The sequence below is a fragment of the Halichoeres trimaculatus genome, unplaced genomic scaffold, assembly GCF_033239565.1.
Source record: "Halichoeres trimaculatus isolate MK-OKI-2021-1 unplaced genomic scaffold, fHalTri1.1 fHalTri1_scaffold_20, whole genome shotgun sequence".
NCBI lineage: Eukaryota > Metazoa > Chordata > Actinopteri > Labriformes > Labridae > Halichoeres > Halichoeres trimaculatus.
The window spans coordinates 26,917,385-26,933,685 of record NW_027437198.1 but is presented as its reverse complement, the minus strand read 5'-3'; the positions used below and the strand labels follow the sequence as shown (position 1 = coordinate 26,933,685).

Genomic DNA, 16,301 nt, shown 5'->3' with positions numbered 1-16,301 from the left:
AACAGAAACCTTCAGGAGTGGAGATTCAAAATAATCTCATCCTTAAACGATCCCTCACGATATGTCTCAGTTATCAAGGTGAACAGAATGGATTGAATAGGGATAGACAGATTATCAGCACCGATATCCAACATTTTGAAGCATATCAGCATTTTGAAGCATATCGGCATTTTGAAGCATATCGGCATCTGTCTTTCTTTTTAATCCAGCAGCTGATAAGAAGTTATATTTAAGACTGTGTTATTTGGGCTCCAAAACAGCAGCACTGTATACAGGCACTTCACTGCAAAAAAATTAAAATCTTATCAAGTGTTTTTGTCTTAATTTAAGTAAAAATTTGTCTTATCATACTCGATATGAGCCTCAACTTACCAGCTCAGAAAAATGTCTTGTTTCAAGTTATCTAAACACTAAATGAGGTCTGAATTGTTTGTAAAAAGTATATAAAAATCTTCCAATTTAACAAGAAAAAATTGCTCCAAAATGTGCTTAAAACTAGAATAATGACTTAATACAAGTAACTTTTCTCTTGTTCCATAGGTAGAATTTTTTAACTTACAAGCAATTCAGACCTCATTTTTGTCTTTAAATATTTGAAATAAGATATCTTTCTGTACTGGTCAGGTAGGGATGTGGCTCATATTAAGTCTGAAAAGACATTTTCTACTGAAAATGAGACAAAAACACTTGATAAGATTTCATTTTTTTGCAGTGTACTCCGTCTCTAGCATTGTCCCATCTGATTGGTGTCACGTAGAGCCAGTTTTTTGAAATCTTGACTTACTATAAAAAACTTTAGGGAGCTATCTATTTTTTAAGTTAATTTATAAGAGAGCCGCTGAGCCTTAACATATGCTTCCAGTTGACTTTAAAATTTTCACTTTTTCTGCAAATTAACATCGGCCTCAAATATTGGATATCGGCCGCTGATAATCGGTATTGGTATCTGCTTTGAAAATACCATATCAGTCTATCTCTAGTATTAAAGGTAAAGTTATAAACAGGTGAGATGAGCTAGAATCCACAAACATCCTCCTTCACACTGACACGTCGGCTGGTCCCTTGTGAGATTACATTTAGAGGATTTTCAGCCCACTCTCTCATAAAGTCACATGTTGGTGATCATATCCAAATGATTCCTCTAACTGAGTGGAGTGTGTGGTGAGTATAAGATGGTGTCAGGATTACGTTGTGCATTCTTCATTTTTCTGTAGCGCTCCATGTTACGAGCAGTGTTTCTCTCCTTTCCCCTCCGATACTTCAGGTTTATGCCGGAGGCTTCAACCCGTTATTACCCCCAAAGAGACACCCAAGCTTCGGCTGGAGCTCGTTCCAAACCGCTCCCATCTGGAAAGAGACAGGCAGGTCAGTTTGAGACACTTTCAAAGCCTCAAAATACACTTACATCTAAACATCCTTTAGAGCTAGATAAATCTCCTCTCAATGTTTTCATATTGGAAATGCAGTGAGAATGAGCCAGAGGCAGCTAACCACAGAAACGTTGCTTATTGATCTAAAAATACATTCAAAGGCATGTGGGAGACTCGCTGCTTCGTGCCCAAGACGAGGATATTATCCTCAGTGTTATCATCCATCATTATTAGTTCCTGGGCTGGATTTTAAACGGCTCTTTAAAACAGGTTTGACCCTCAGGAGCAGCACCACGCAGACGTGGAGGAGCATCTGTTAGAAAATGATTCCCTGACAGGCAGCTTCACCTCTCTGTGTCCTTGGACCTGGGAGTTAACAAAAGCGCCCAGGATGTGGGATGTGATTGGAAGGTAGATGAAGATGAGCTGCGTCTCCTGGTGGAGGCAGAACAGGGAGAAGTAGTTCCTCAGCTCCATGGTCTGGATGGCGTTTTCTTGCTGTGGACAGAAAAATAAAGAAAAACTGTCACCATACAAATGAATAAGATAATCAAGGTAGAGGGAATTTACTGTTGAATAACACCAAGGTGTTTTTATTCTCTGATAATAACCCGTTGACTAATACAGTGGGGAAAATAACTATTGAATGCGTTAACTTTTTTCTTATCACATTTATTTCCAAGGCTGCAATTCGAACGAAATTTCTCCCAGACATTGGTATTAACTCAAATAATCCACACATGAAAAGAAATCACAACGTTCAGGTCCATAAATAATGATTATGGTGAATTAAGTACGATAACACAGGAAAAAAGGATTGAACACACCATGGAAAGGCTGTATACCTTGGCAAGGAAATGACCATACCACCTGAAATCTGTCAGTAATTATTACTTGAACTTCCAATTAGTGCAAACCAACATCAGCTGGGCTAGAGCAAATTGATGGTCCTATAAAAAAGGTTGTTTTTTCACCAAGCAGTTAAATACCACACACCTCATGATGGGTAAAGGCAAAGAGCTCTCTGAAGACATTCACAACCTGATTGTTGCTCAGCATCAGAATGGAACTGGTTACAGACTTATATCAAAGCTCCTGAATATTCCAGTCAGCACCGTTGGGGCCATTATTCACAAGTGGAAGAAGCACCACCTTACCATCAACAGGCCACGCACAGGAGCTCCTTGAAGATTTCTGACCAGGGAGTCAGAAAGATAGTCAGAAGAGGACTCAACGAGCCAAGGACCACCCTGAAAGTGCTCCAGAAAGACTTGGAGGCAGCAGGTATAATTGTTACAGAGAAAACAATAGACAATGCACTCCACCACCATGGCCTCTATGGACACTCAGTCCGCAAGACTCCATTCCTCAAGAAAAGGCATGTTGAAGCTGGTTTAAAGTTTGCTAAACAGCATCTTGACAAGCCTGTAGAATACTGGGAGAATGTTGTCTGGTCAGATGAGACCAAAACTGAACTTTTGGGCTGTCATACTACAGACCATGTTTGGAGGAGAAATGGCACTGCACATCAGCCAAAAAACACTACACCAACTGTGAAGTTTGGAGGTGAAGCATCATGGCATGGGGTTGTTTTTCATCTCATGGTGTTGGCAAACTTCATATAACTGACGGAGCAATGAATGGAGCCATGTATGGGGAAATTCTTGATCTGAATCTGCTGCCATCCACCAGGATGATGAAGATGAGACGTGGCTGGACCTTCCAGCAGGACAACGATCCAAAGCACACAGCAAAGTTGACTCTCAAATCAGTCTATCTCTAATGTGTATTATCAGATTTAGAGTTGAAAAAGAGAAATTTAAGTTTATTTTCAGAGAGAAACAAGAAGTAAACAGCAATGATTCTGTGGAATGGCCTTTACGGATCTGTTGACGCACTAATCTAAACACTACATGAGAAAAGGAACTGAAAATCTCCAGTAACTGAATCACAGTGACCTGCAGTGACACGGCTGTTATCTGACTGAAAGTACACCGGGCAGATAAATGTCAAACTCTTTCCAACTTTCAAAAAATAGTCTCAAATTTCTAACCACATGCCAAACACAGACAAGCGATACTGAATATGAGGAACCACGGTCACAAGATGGAAACCAGCAGAGACGCAGCCAGACGACGCTGGCTGTAATTGGTATGCCGGACAACTTAATGGCCCTTAGCTCTGTAGCCTTGTTTGACATGGGGATAAGGCTCATTTGGACTGAACTCTGTTACTAATGAAGTTATATTACTGTACCAGACCTCCTCAGTACATGAATTAAAATAATTCCAGTGGTAGAGTTGTGTATTTAAAGTGGAGTGTTTTAGCAATCTGTACAAACTAGATTAAATGAATAAATTTACTGTTATAAATGTGGTAGCATGGAATAAAAAACGAGGACCACCTGAACTATCCGTGACTCCAGCTGCTCCACAGACGCCTGCTCTTTGGGCTGCACCGAGGCGGTCATCATCTGCCTCTTCATCATGCCATATTTGTGCAGAGCTCTCTGGTGCTCGTGCAGCACGCCCTTCTCGTGACGCTCACACAGATCCTAGAAGAAGAAAAAAACACACACATTCATTTGTTTCTGAATGGTAATATGCAGAACTGCTGTAAACCACAGTCAGCGATGATGCAGGGAAAACTGTTTGTGTACAAATGATGAAATTAGCATATATATGAGTTAAAAGATTTAGACGAGGCAGTGGAAATGCTGCTTTATCTTATAATGAGTTCCCTTGGTTATTATCCAAAACACATGCATCAGTGAAAACAGCATTTCTCAGTGAAAAACACTGGTTGTGGTCAGGAGACAGAAGGAGAAACTTTGTTTTAATTAGTCACAATGTAATGCCTTTATTCCAGCTCGAACTGCAGATGCGTGTCTCTGGTTGAGACACGAGGTCTGTGTTACACATGGTTTTGAAAAAGCTGCAATGCCTAATAAAACAAGCAAGTTAAATTTAGAACATACTCAATTTACACAACACCTCTAGCTTAGATAGCTTCAGAGATAAACAGGAAAAAGACTGATATTGACCCAACATGTGATTTGTGCAATGCAGCCATTTCTTCCTATGCTGAAAACATGGCAGCTACCAACATGACTCTGTAACCCCATTTTTTATGTCTCTTTTGGTTAATTAGGATCCTTGCACTAAAAGGATAGAACACCACAGATTCAAAAATTGGACATAATACAAAAACTGGCCCCCAACATACCAAAATGTGCTCTTTAGCGCCACCTAGGCACACTAAAACGGCTCTCAATTGAAGTAGGAATGTCGTAGAGAGATCAAACCGACATCAAAATGTTCGCCTCATTGAGACGCACAAATCATATAGTAACACCCCTGACCTATCTCAAACAGGAAGCCGGCAATTTGCCCTTCAAAATAAAATTAAGCCAATCTTTTGGCCTGAAACAAAAAGTTATCTTCTCCTCGGCCGTAAATGGTATCAGCTTGAAATTTGCTCAGATGACAGAGTGGGCACTGCTTTATAAAATCTATGCAGGAAATTGTTGTTTCTATAACGGTTTTTGAATAGCGAGCCCTCAAAGTCCGTGAACCCCAAACAAGCCGTTTCAGCTCCCCCTATTAGAATGAATGGGAGAGGAGGATCCAGCTCCACACAAACAAAAAAAGTAAAAGTGGTACAGCTTTAAAAATGACATGGATGGATTCTTGACAAAATTTACTACAAAAATATATTGTTTTTACAGAGATATGTTTATTTTCTGATTCATTTTTGTGTTCATTTTTGTATATATACGCATGTGTGCATTTCGGTATATGTATGTGTCTATATTATATATATTCTTTTACTATTATTTATTTTTCATTTATTTGTTTATTGACTGTCTGGTTGAATGTTTGTTGATGACACTGTTTTTGGGGAAGTGGGAACAGGACAGGGGTGCCTTTTCCCCACAAAATCAAAAGCAGTCACCTGAATGGATGTACTCACTTTGTATGATTGGAGTAAATCCAGAAAAACATTCAGTTTTTCCACAACGTCGTCCTCCTCCCGTCTGCCCTGAGGACGTTAGACAAACAGAATTTATGAGCAGTGTTGGTGAGGCGGCGGCTGGCGGGCGGTGCAGGTGGAGGACTGAGGTTCTGTACCTGCTGAGCAGCTTTGTCAGACAGCACAGCAAACTCCACAGACAGACTCTTCAGAGACTGACGCAGGGTCCCCCAGGTGCTCTGCGAGGAGGCCAAGGAGGGGAGGGATGAAGGGTCTGAGCCCAGAGCGCTGCAGAGAAACACATTATTACAGACAGAATGAGACTTTAGAGGGTTTGTCTCCGCTGCCAAACTCATTTCAAACTTTAGAAAAGAGAAAAACAAAACACTGGAATGTTATTAACATTTGCCTCCCTGAGACCCAAACCTCTGGGGAGGAGAAACAGACTTTATGATAAAATACCTGAGCTCTTTGCCAAACATGAGGAGATCAGTGGCGTTCTCCTTCGAGCGCTCGGCCATTTTCTCGGCTCTGTCGCGCAGTTTGTTGAAGCTGTTGTGGATGTTTCTGATCAGCTCTCTGCTTGCTGAGAACTGGGCTTGTATGTCAGCAGGAAGATATTCCTACAAACACATCAAACACAGTTGTTAATGAGTGATCTTAATGAGAAGTTTAACTCCTTTTCCCCTTACAGACACGGGGACAAACCTTGGCGAGGGTTGCGATCCTGTTGGTCATGAACTCATCGCCTGTTTTCTTGTAGATGTCACGCAGCTTGGTCTGAACATCCTGTGTGGGAAGAGGGGTGAGGAAAGAGACACAGGATGCGTTTGGCTCTCAGTCATCACGGTGATAACGCTCGCAGTGAAACAGAGCAGAACGAAGCAGCGAGGGACAGAACGACAACATACGGAGCCGCTGAAGGTGAGGAAGGTCTTCACCAGCTCGTCCTCGGAGAAGAACGGATGCCGCGCCACCAGGTTGATGAATCTGCCCAGAGCACGTCTCCGTCCCTCGATGAACTCACGCTCAGAGACGGAGGTCAGGACTGAGGGGAGATGACAGAAATACGTGAGTAAACACGCGGTTTGCCCGGGTATGAGACAGAAACAGAAAAGAGTGCAAACAACATCAAGTGTTGACACGTGAGCCTGAGCGTTGGAGATATATTTTCTTTATATACAGACTGAGAGTTCTACCTAACTGTGCAAAATTATGGGCGTGGCTTATTTGACTGACAGGTGGGAACACTGTAGATGTTTAACAGGAAGCTTTGGCCTTAACTCTGACTAAAATAAGTTACAGTCAGTGTTTCTGATTTGGTTTCTGTTTTCAGATTCTCACCAACATCTTTAAATAAAGAAATAAATATTGATATTGGATATTGGTCCCATATCAGCTAAAAAATTAACACTGGGATATAAGCTGCCTATTGCAGACTCTGTTCCAGCACTTCTATCCAGCAGCGCCCGCATCCAGCATGCAGAGCACCTGTTATCATAACAACTGCGTGTTTAGGTCCCAACAAAGCAGGAAAAAGGAGTGATGTCAGCAAGGTGGCAGCATTTGTCGTTAACGTTCAAAAAAGAGGTTGCAGCTAGGGATGGGTATCAAAAACCTGTTTCTGTTAAGAATCAATGAGAAATGTTCAAATCCATTGATATCGTTAGCCTTTATGCTTAACGATTCTCTTATTGATTCTTTACATAATGCTGGAGCTGCTGGACCTTATATCTCTTAGCTAGCTTAGCTTAGTGGATGATAAAGGTTCCCCAAGAAAACGCTGATTCAGGATTATCTGATTCCTATTCAATACATTCAGCATTTTATGAATCTCCTTATTTACAAAAAACAATAGAAACAAAATAGTGCTAGCTTGATGCTAACGTATATAAGGTTTCACAGAAAAATATCACAATTACTCTTAGTAAACGATACTGAGAAATCAATCAATCAATCAATGTTTATTTATAGAGCCCTTTACAGAACCCAAAAGGCCACCAAAGTGCTTTACAGTAGTGCCTAAGGATAGATAAGAACACTATAGATAAAAGCGACATAAAACAATGAAGTAGGAACGATACATAAAAAAGAAAAGATACATAGATACATGCAAGGGAAGGTGTGCATAAGGGTGCATAAAAGCCATTCAGAAGAGATAAAACAAGTTAAAAACTAATAAGAGTATGATACCTAAAAGCCTTAGTCGGGGTTAAAAGCCATTCTAAAAAAATGAGTTTTGAGTTTAGATTTAAAAAGACCAAAGTCTGTGGTGGTGCAGATGTCTGGGGGCAACTTGTTCCATAATGAAGGTGCAGCAATAGAAAAAGAACGGTCCCCCCACTTTTTATATCTGGACCTTGGAACGTCCAAGAGGAACCGGCTAGAAGAACATCGGACCCTCAAAAGGCTGCGTAAAGTTAAAATCTCTGAATGCCGTGAATGGCATTAAAAACAAACCACAAAAGTTCAAAATCAGAAATACCAAAGAAAAGTTGCGTACAGGCTCATGGTTGGCTTGATAACAACAGCAAGGTTCCAAACAACTCAAACTATTGCTATGACCACTATGAGACACTAGATGGCCTACTTCAGTCAATAACATTTTTACTTGTTTTTTTTTTTTTAATTTACATCAAGAGATATCCAGATCCAGTGACCAATTTCATATTTAATTACTTATAAACTTAATTAAACGTTGTTGACAAAGAAAACTTGTAAAAGCGACTTTTTGTGCAGAGAAAATTTTACAGGAGGGATTGAGAAGGGCCTTGGTATCCTGGCAAAGCTTGTCATGCACAGGTTTCCTGTGGTCGCACAGAGTCAGGGCCTTAAAGACCCGTTAATGAAGCTGAATGTCACATCATTCGTGCTGATATTGTGTCAGATCCATGTCAGTATCGGCTAATACTCAAGTCTGCAACATCCGTATCGTATCAGAAGTGAAAAGTCCGTATCCAAACACCCTTAATACAAAGTGAAGCAGCTACATATTTCAACACGTTCAGAGAAATCAACACGATGTTTGGATTTCTCTGATACTCTCTGACACATTCTGTACTTGATGCAGATCTCTAATTGAGTTCAATACAGATTCCTCAGCATGTGTGTGAGAGTGTGTGTGTTTATGTGTGTGTGTGTGTACTGACATGATTATCATTCCAAAGCTACAATCAGTCATTGAGCGCTGAAACAGGCTCATTTTACGCATCACCAGCTTCTTGTTCCTGTCAGGCAATCGCTTTGATAAACGGTAACCACGGCGTTTGAAGGAACACAACCTGCAGGAAAACCCGTTTGGATCAAACTGAACTTGTTTTCATTATTCTTCAGAAACTTCATCATCCAGAGCCCGCTCAGCAAACACAACCCCAACCTCTGAGTAAAGATTATAATAACTCCCCTGCTCGCAAACACCAAAAGAAAAGTCTGAGACATGACTGAAAGAAAGAATCACGAGGGAACGGGGTTAGGCCGCAGCTCAGACGGGGGAACATACCTCCCTTTAACATTCTCTTAGGTGGCAGCGCTGGCACCACTCTGTAGGCAAATCTCTGCAGCAAAACCTCGTGGAAGACATCAAAGTCGCTGTAGCGTCTGTACACTGATATCTTATACCGCTGAAATGAAAGAGAGACACACAAAGCACAAGTTTCAGTTTGATTCTCTTCAAAGAAAAAGCAAAAATCACTTATTTTCTCCTCTCAAACTGCAAATGTTTGATTAAGAAAGTATTTTGCAGTAAAGTAAATGTGTCCTTCAGCTCTATAACAGGATCTCTTGCCTGGCTGGTGACTTGGTATTCCACATGTTTGAGGAACAGGCCCTTCTTCTCAGGTATGAGCTCCACCTGCACCGTGTCTCTGGCCAGCAGCTTGTCCAGCGTCTGGGACACCGTCAGCACGTCCTCCTGAGCCGGCTGCATCCTCAATGCACTCAAATCCCTGGGCTCCCCGAGCTGGGGTTTAGGAAACTCTGTCAAACACACAACCAGAGCTGGCTGCTCATATTTGTTTTCACCATTATTCTCAGGAAGGAATGAGTTGCGTAGCTGCGTAGCTGCTTGTGTTTGAAACCACATGTAGATAACTGCGTGTCCCGCTCTTTGTTCGGAGCGTGCGCCGCGCCGTGCATGGCACCCATGTGATCTTTTTATTCTGCTGCATTCCAAGGAGGTCATGAATTGAATGTAATGCACTACGACAAACGCAGAAAAGTTGTTCAGATGAGGAAGTGGCATGCAGCTAGCTGCCACACTGGCCACACCTGAAATAACAGAGAAAGCCTTAAATCATCACAGAAGCCAGAGCCAGCATAATGGATACCTCCAGAAAACCAGAGAATTCACCCCTATCATCTTCTGACTGAGGACAGGAGGAGGAATGCAACTCTCACACCACAAAAACTGAAATCTTATCAAGTGTTTTTGTCCTTTTTTAAGTAAAACACGTCTTTTTAGACTTAATCTGAGCCACATTCACCTGACCAGTCCAGAAATGACTGATTTCAAGTTTTGAAACAAGAGGAAAGTTTCTAGTTTCAAGCAAATTTTCTGGAAATTCCTCTTGTTCCATCAGCAGGTTTTTTAAACTTGTTAGAAGCAATTCAGACCTCATTTCTGTCTTTAAGTATCTTGAAAGAAGTCATTTTTCTGGCTCCTTAAGTTAAATCTGGCTTGTATCAAGTACAAACAGACATTTTTTACTTAAAACAAGGAAAAAACACTTGATATAATTTTAGTTTTTTGCAGTGTATGGCTCAAATTTACCTTTAACACTGCAAAAATGAAATCTTATTGAGTGTTTTTGTCTTATTTTCAGTAGAAAATGTCTTTTTGGACTTAATCTGAGCCACATTTACCTGACCAGTCCAGATAAATGTCTTGTTTCAAGTTTTGGAAGAAGAGAAAAGTTTCTTGTATTAGGACATTATTCTAGTTTCAAGCAAAATTTCCAGAAATTTCTCTTGTTGCAATGGCAGATTTTTTACTTGTTACAGCAATTCAGACCTAATTTTTTATCTTTGAATAATTTAAAACAAGACATTTTCATGGACTTATAAGCTAAATCTGGCTCGTATCGAGTACAACAATATTTTTTTTACATAGAATAAGTCAAAAACACTTGATAAGGTTCATTTTTTTTGCAGTGAATGAAGTGTTTTTGTCTTATTTTCAGTAAATATTGTCTTGTTATACTCAGTTTGAGCCACATTCACCTGAACAGTCCAGAAAAATGTCTGATTTCAAGTTATTTAAAGACAAAATGAGGTCTGAATTGCTGTAACAAGTGGAAAAATCTGCCAGTGGAACAAGAGATCATTTGCTTGTTTTCAGACATTAATCTAGTTTTAAGCAAATTTTCTATAATGTTCTCTTTTTCCATTGGCAGATTTTATTTTTTTGGACCTTTTCCAAGAAATTTAGACCTCATTTTTGTCTTTGAATAACTTGAAGCAATACATTTTTTAAACTCATAAGTTAAATCTGGCTCATATCAAGTACAACAATATTTTTTTACTTAAAATATGGCAAAAAAAATGTTTAATACGATTCCAGTTTTTTGCAGTGTAAAGCTTAAATATACCTTTCACACTGCAAAAAATAAAATCTTATCAAGTTTTTTTTTTCTTATTTTAAGTAAAAATTGTCTCATTATGCTCAATATAAGCCATATTCAACTGATCAGTCCAGAAAAATGTCTTTTTTCTAGATATTTTTAAATAATTTTGAAACATTTTGTCGAAATAGTATGAAACTAGACTAATGTCTTGATACAAGAAACTTTTCGCTTCTTCTATTGGAAGATTTCTTTAAATTCTTACTTGTTACAACAATTCAGGCCTCATTTTGTCTTTAAAGAACTTGAAATAAGACATTTTCTGGACAGGTCCTGTGAATGTGGCTCAGATTAAGTCTAAAAAGGGATAGACCGATTATTGGGGCCGATATTTGGCATTTTGAAGCATATCGGCATCCCCCTTTTTTTTAATCCGACGGCCGATAAGAAACAAATTTAAAACTGTGTTGTTGCCGCTCCGCTGTCTGCAGTCACTACTCAGTACTGTCCCACCCACAGCACCATCTGATTGGTTACAAGCAGAGCCATGGCTTGGGAAACAGCCAATCAGCAGTGCAGTTTTTACAGTTATTGCACTTACATTGAAATTTTGAAAAACTTTCTTTACTGTAGAAAACTTTAGCTATTCATTTTTTATGTACTTATTTAACTTTATAAAACATGCTGCTGAGCCTGGGAGCTGTTTTTTTCTTATTTTTAGTAAAAATTGTCTTTTTATACTCGATATGAGAATAATGTCCAAATACAAGTAACTTTTCTCTTGTTCCATTGGCAGTTTTTTTTTTTCATCTTGTCTTTAAATAACTTGAAATAAGACATTTTCTGGACTGCTCAGGTAAATGTGGCTCAAACTGAGTATAACAAGACAATATTTACTAAAAATAAGACAAAAACATTTGGTCAGACTTAAGGTTTTTTTTGCAGTGTGTGTGTATCTCAGTGATAAAGTGTCAGAGGAAGCCTTTCATGAATGAACCCTGAGTGTGTGTGAGCCCATAAAAAGTGACATTTGCCCTTTCTGAATGATCCTCAGCACCTGAGCAGCAGAGGGCTGACAGGGACACACACCGTTGAGCTACTCATTAAGAGAAACCTCCTTACTGCTCCGCCCTCGTGGCGTCACCGTCACCTACCTTGTATGCAGTTCTCCAGGAGTTTGGGGCTCGGTTGCTTTCCTTTTTGAGCAAAAGCAATCAAAGCCAGAGCTTTGTAGAAAGACAACTTGCTGAGGAATCCGTCTGTGGAGTCTACATGCTCAGCAATCTGAGGAGGACAAAGACAACCTGACATGAAGGTCAGCGGCGTTTGGTTGTTTTCTTGGTAAAAGTCTAAATTCATCTGTGGTTTCAGAAAGTGCTCAGTGGGCACAAAGGTCAGGAAAAAGGAAACTACAGCTCCTGTGAGCCGGCTCTGAAATATGTCTGGGAAATGACACTCAGAGAAATTTCACAACGCTGACGTTTTTGTACCATTAACCTATAAGTCAGCATTAACCCAATCTGAATCATCTCACCTTTCACAGTCTGACAAACTGCTTCACCAACGGCAGAGCTCTCATTGTTTTTACAGTGTTCAAGAAAAACATTCATCACATACCATCCAACACGCTGAGAGCCGAACAGGCTCATCTTAAAGCAGATATAAAGCAGAGGAAGTACTTAAAGAGCAGGCTGAAGTGTTATCTGACCTTTGGGATACGATTACTTCTCACGTGAATTTTATGGCACATTAAACGTTACTGCAGCATGAAAAGTGTTTCATATTAAATATACTTCACTGTGAATATGTTTACACAGCTTTTTTTTAACCACTATGACTACATTTACCCAAACATGTTATTATTAAGTTTACAAAAATAAGACTTATATTGAAACTTTTCGAAATCTGAGTCTTAAGCTTAGTAATGTATCAATTTAAATCACTTTCTTTTTTTATATTTCAAGATGGATGGTTATAGGACAAAAACCTCTGCACTGCAAAAACCTAAATCTAATCACGTGTTTTTGTCTTATTTTCAGCAGAAAACTCAACTTTTTAGTCCAGAAAAAATGTTGGATTTCAAGTTATTCAAAGACATAAATGACGTCTGAATTATTTGTAACAAAATAAATAAATATCTGCCAATAGAACAAGAAAAAAGTTACTTGTGTTAATACATTATTCTAATTTTAAGCTATTTTTTGAGTAACTTTTCTTGTCAGTTGTCAGATTTTTTTTTCTTTTTTACTTGTTGCAAGCAATTAAGACCTCAATTTTGTTCTTATAAAATTAAAACAAGACTTTTTTTTTAATAATTCAGGGATGAAAATGTATCATAAAGGATATTTCAACCTTGCGAAGACAAGTAATAAGAGTAAATAAATAAATAAAATATTTAAAATTAAAATTAGATTTTTTTTGTTTGATGGGAATTTGCGCTTAAGTTTTTGGATCATTTTGCTTGTTTAATTTTTATTTTTTATTTTATTTATTTGGTAAAAATGTGTTAATTTCACATTTTGTAAAAAAGAATTAATGGAAAGTTAAAGGCATGCTGGCCCACAGTTTTTTTTTTTTTTTTTTTTTTTTTTTTTTTTGTTATGTTTGTTAAATGGAAATTTACGCTTAAGCTTGTGGATCATTTTGCTTGTTGTCATTTTTTATTTATTTATTTATTTATTTATTAATTTATTTATTTTGTGATCATGTGTTTTTTTTAACATTTTGTAAGAAAGAATTAATGAAAAGTTAAAGGCATGCTGGCCCACATTATTATTATTATTATTTTTATTTATTTTTTTTTTTTTTTGTTTGATGGAAATGTGCACTTAAGTTTGTGGATCATTTTGCTTGTTGTCATTTTTTATTTTTTATTTTATTTATTTATTTATTTATTCATTTATTTATTTTGTGATAGCGTGTTTATTTAACATTTTGTTTGAAAAAGCTAATGGAAAGTTAAAGGCATGCTGGCCCACATTTTTTTTTCTTTTTTATGTTTGTTTGTTTGATGGAAATCTGCGCTTACGTTTGTGGATCATTTTGCTTGTTGTCATTTCTTATTTTTTATTTATCTATTTATTTATCTATCTTTTTATATCTATTTATTATATTATCTATTTTTTCATAATGTGTTTAACATTTTGCAAGAAAGAATTAATGGAAAGTTAAAGGCATGCTGGCCCACAGTATTAAAAAAAAATTTAAGAGAAGGGGCAGATACAATAAGACTTTTTTCTTCTTTCTGCTCCTTTTCATTGGTTTGAGATTTTTTCGTTTTATATTGTACTTAAATTTTTACGTCAACATGAATGAAATAAATATCAACTAAACTAAAACACTTGATAATATTCCACTTTTGTGCAGTGTGAAAGGTAAAATTAAGCTGAAACATGACAGAACTGTTGTTCACTGTTATAACTGTTGGATGCTGCTTCTTTACATATATTTGCCCCCCAAAGTCCAGCAGAGTGTGAGACCCTCACCTGGCCTAAAACCGCCTTGGAGAGATCGGTCCTTTGAAGCAACCGCTGAAAAACTTCAACCTGCACTCTGTCATCTGTCCTACAGCAGATGGCCTCATATACTTCCCTGTAATAGGCAGGAACTGAGCCTAAAAGAGGAACAACACCTATGTAGCATCACATCCACCCAAGGAATGAAATATGTGATCAGCAGCAGCATGTTCCTGATCATTCATCACCTCACTATGGGATCTTCAGGTGCACACCAGGTGGTGACCTGTCAGCTTTTATAGGACTACTCTTTATTTCCCATCACATGACTGAGTGTTATGGCAGCACAGATAAACAGGCAGGGAAAGAAAAGTGTTTCAGCACATTATCAAAGTAATCTTAGCTTCAGAGCAGTGACTGATTGACTGATAGCTGTAATGAAGACATGGTTCATATCTGTGTTCATGTTCCGCTGTGGGACCACAGCAGAATGCACAAGTGGCATTTTTTTCACGTGGCAGGAAAAAAAAACATCAGTAGCTTTTTGAGCTCCTGGCTTCACTTTCCCAACATTATAAACTTACTACAGCTCATCGGGTGTGAGGAAACATCAATAAGAGGATTGTACAGTGATTCATCTCTTTGGCTGGTTTTCGGATGGGCTGACTTCAGTCCGAGATCTTCATGTACCCAAAAGTTCTCATTGGTCAGTACTCATCGCGACTTCACCAAACAGATTTATCCTCACTAAAACACAACTGGCAAACATCTCTCTGCCTGCGCTGACACGACGACACTATCCTTAAATCAGAGAAGTGACAGGAAACTAGATGGCAACAATGTGAAATGAAGTTTTCGTACTGTACCTTCATTGATCTCTCCTGCCATGGTGCAGTCTGTCATGTGAGCACAAGAGCACCTCCATGTGATTTCCTGCAGAAAAGAAAAAACAAGTCATTTATTTCTTAAAGTTGTAGTGAGCGTTGGTTAAAGTCCAAGAGGAGAGTTGAGCCGGGATTTCCGACACTGACATGTTCATACCTGAGTTTATGAGTGTGTCATACCCAGCAGTAAACTGCAACTTGAAGTTATAACGAGAGAAGAGGCGACTGAGCCTGTTTATATGAAGTCCTTTCCTCTCTAACTTAAGAAAACTGCGCGTCTCCTAAAATGGATTCCACTTTGAATAAATTAGTCTTGGGTGTGATTGCTTTCTGGACCGGTTTATTTCCTGGTTTCACTTGTGCAAGTTTCATTTTTATTTGACGATAGGTTCCCCATTCTTTAAGCGAGCCACAGACTGAACAGCTACACAGCTCCAGGCAATGGTGCGAAACCAGTAATGATGCCTTCAGGTACCAATCGTAAATTTCACTTTCCCCATCGTTGTTGGCATTATTATTATTATTATTATTATTATTATTATTATTATTATTATTATTATTATTATTATTATTATTATTATTATTATTGATTTTTTTGGTGACTTAAAAAAAACCGTCTACGTTTAACATCTTGACATTTTAGTTATAATTATACAAATACATTTTCTTAGGGGCATAACAAGTTCAATATATAAAAAAAAGGAGACAAAAACAGAATTATTTAAAGCAATTATTTATTTTTGTGGTTTTGGTCATTTCATTGAATTCTGTGATTTCGGGTACATTTTAAATCAATTAAAAAAAATAGAATTTTTCATTCACAACACTATTTCATGTTTTTTATAGTCATTGTTTTGTTTTGTTTTTAATTATCTTTGTTTTTGTTTTTTTTTTGTTTGTTTGTTTGTTTTGTTTTTTTTGCAAACTTCTGCAATTTTTGTTTTTCTTTTTCTTCCGAGTGTGTTTTTTGTTGTTTTGTGTTTGATGGTTTGGTTTCGTATTTGTATTTCTTTTAAATTTTGTGTTTGTTTTGTTTGTGGGTTTTTTTTACTGTTTTTGTTG

General features: G+C 38.0%; 1 protein-coding gene across 1 annotated transcript; it reads right to left on the bottom strand.

The window, feature by feature from the left end:
- Nucleotides 1-1,209: 1,209 nt before the first annotated feature.
- snx8a (sorting nexin 8a) lies at nt 1,210-15,660 on the bottom strand. The gene is made up of 14 exons (XM_074696218.1): nt 15,397-15,660; nt 15,222-15,288; nt 14,386-14,513; nt 12,055-12,184; nt 9,127-9,317; nt 8,842-8,962; nt 6,254-6,390; nt 6,051-6,131; nt 5,805-5,965; nt 5,501-5,630; nt 5,343-5,411; nt 3,775-3,924; nt 1,719-1,868; nt 1,210-1,347 (listed from the first exon to the last, which is right to left on the bottom strand). The coding sequence occupies exons 2-14, from the start codon at nt 15,256-15,258 to the stop codon at nt 1,267-1,269; spliced, it is 1,566 nt and encodes a 521-aa protein (XP_074552319.1). The 5' UTR covers nt 15,259-15,288; nt 15,397-15,660; the 3' UTR covers nt 1,210-1,266.
- Between the last annotated feature and the right edge of the window lie 641 nt (nt 15,661-16,301).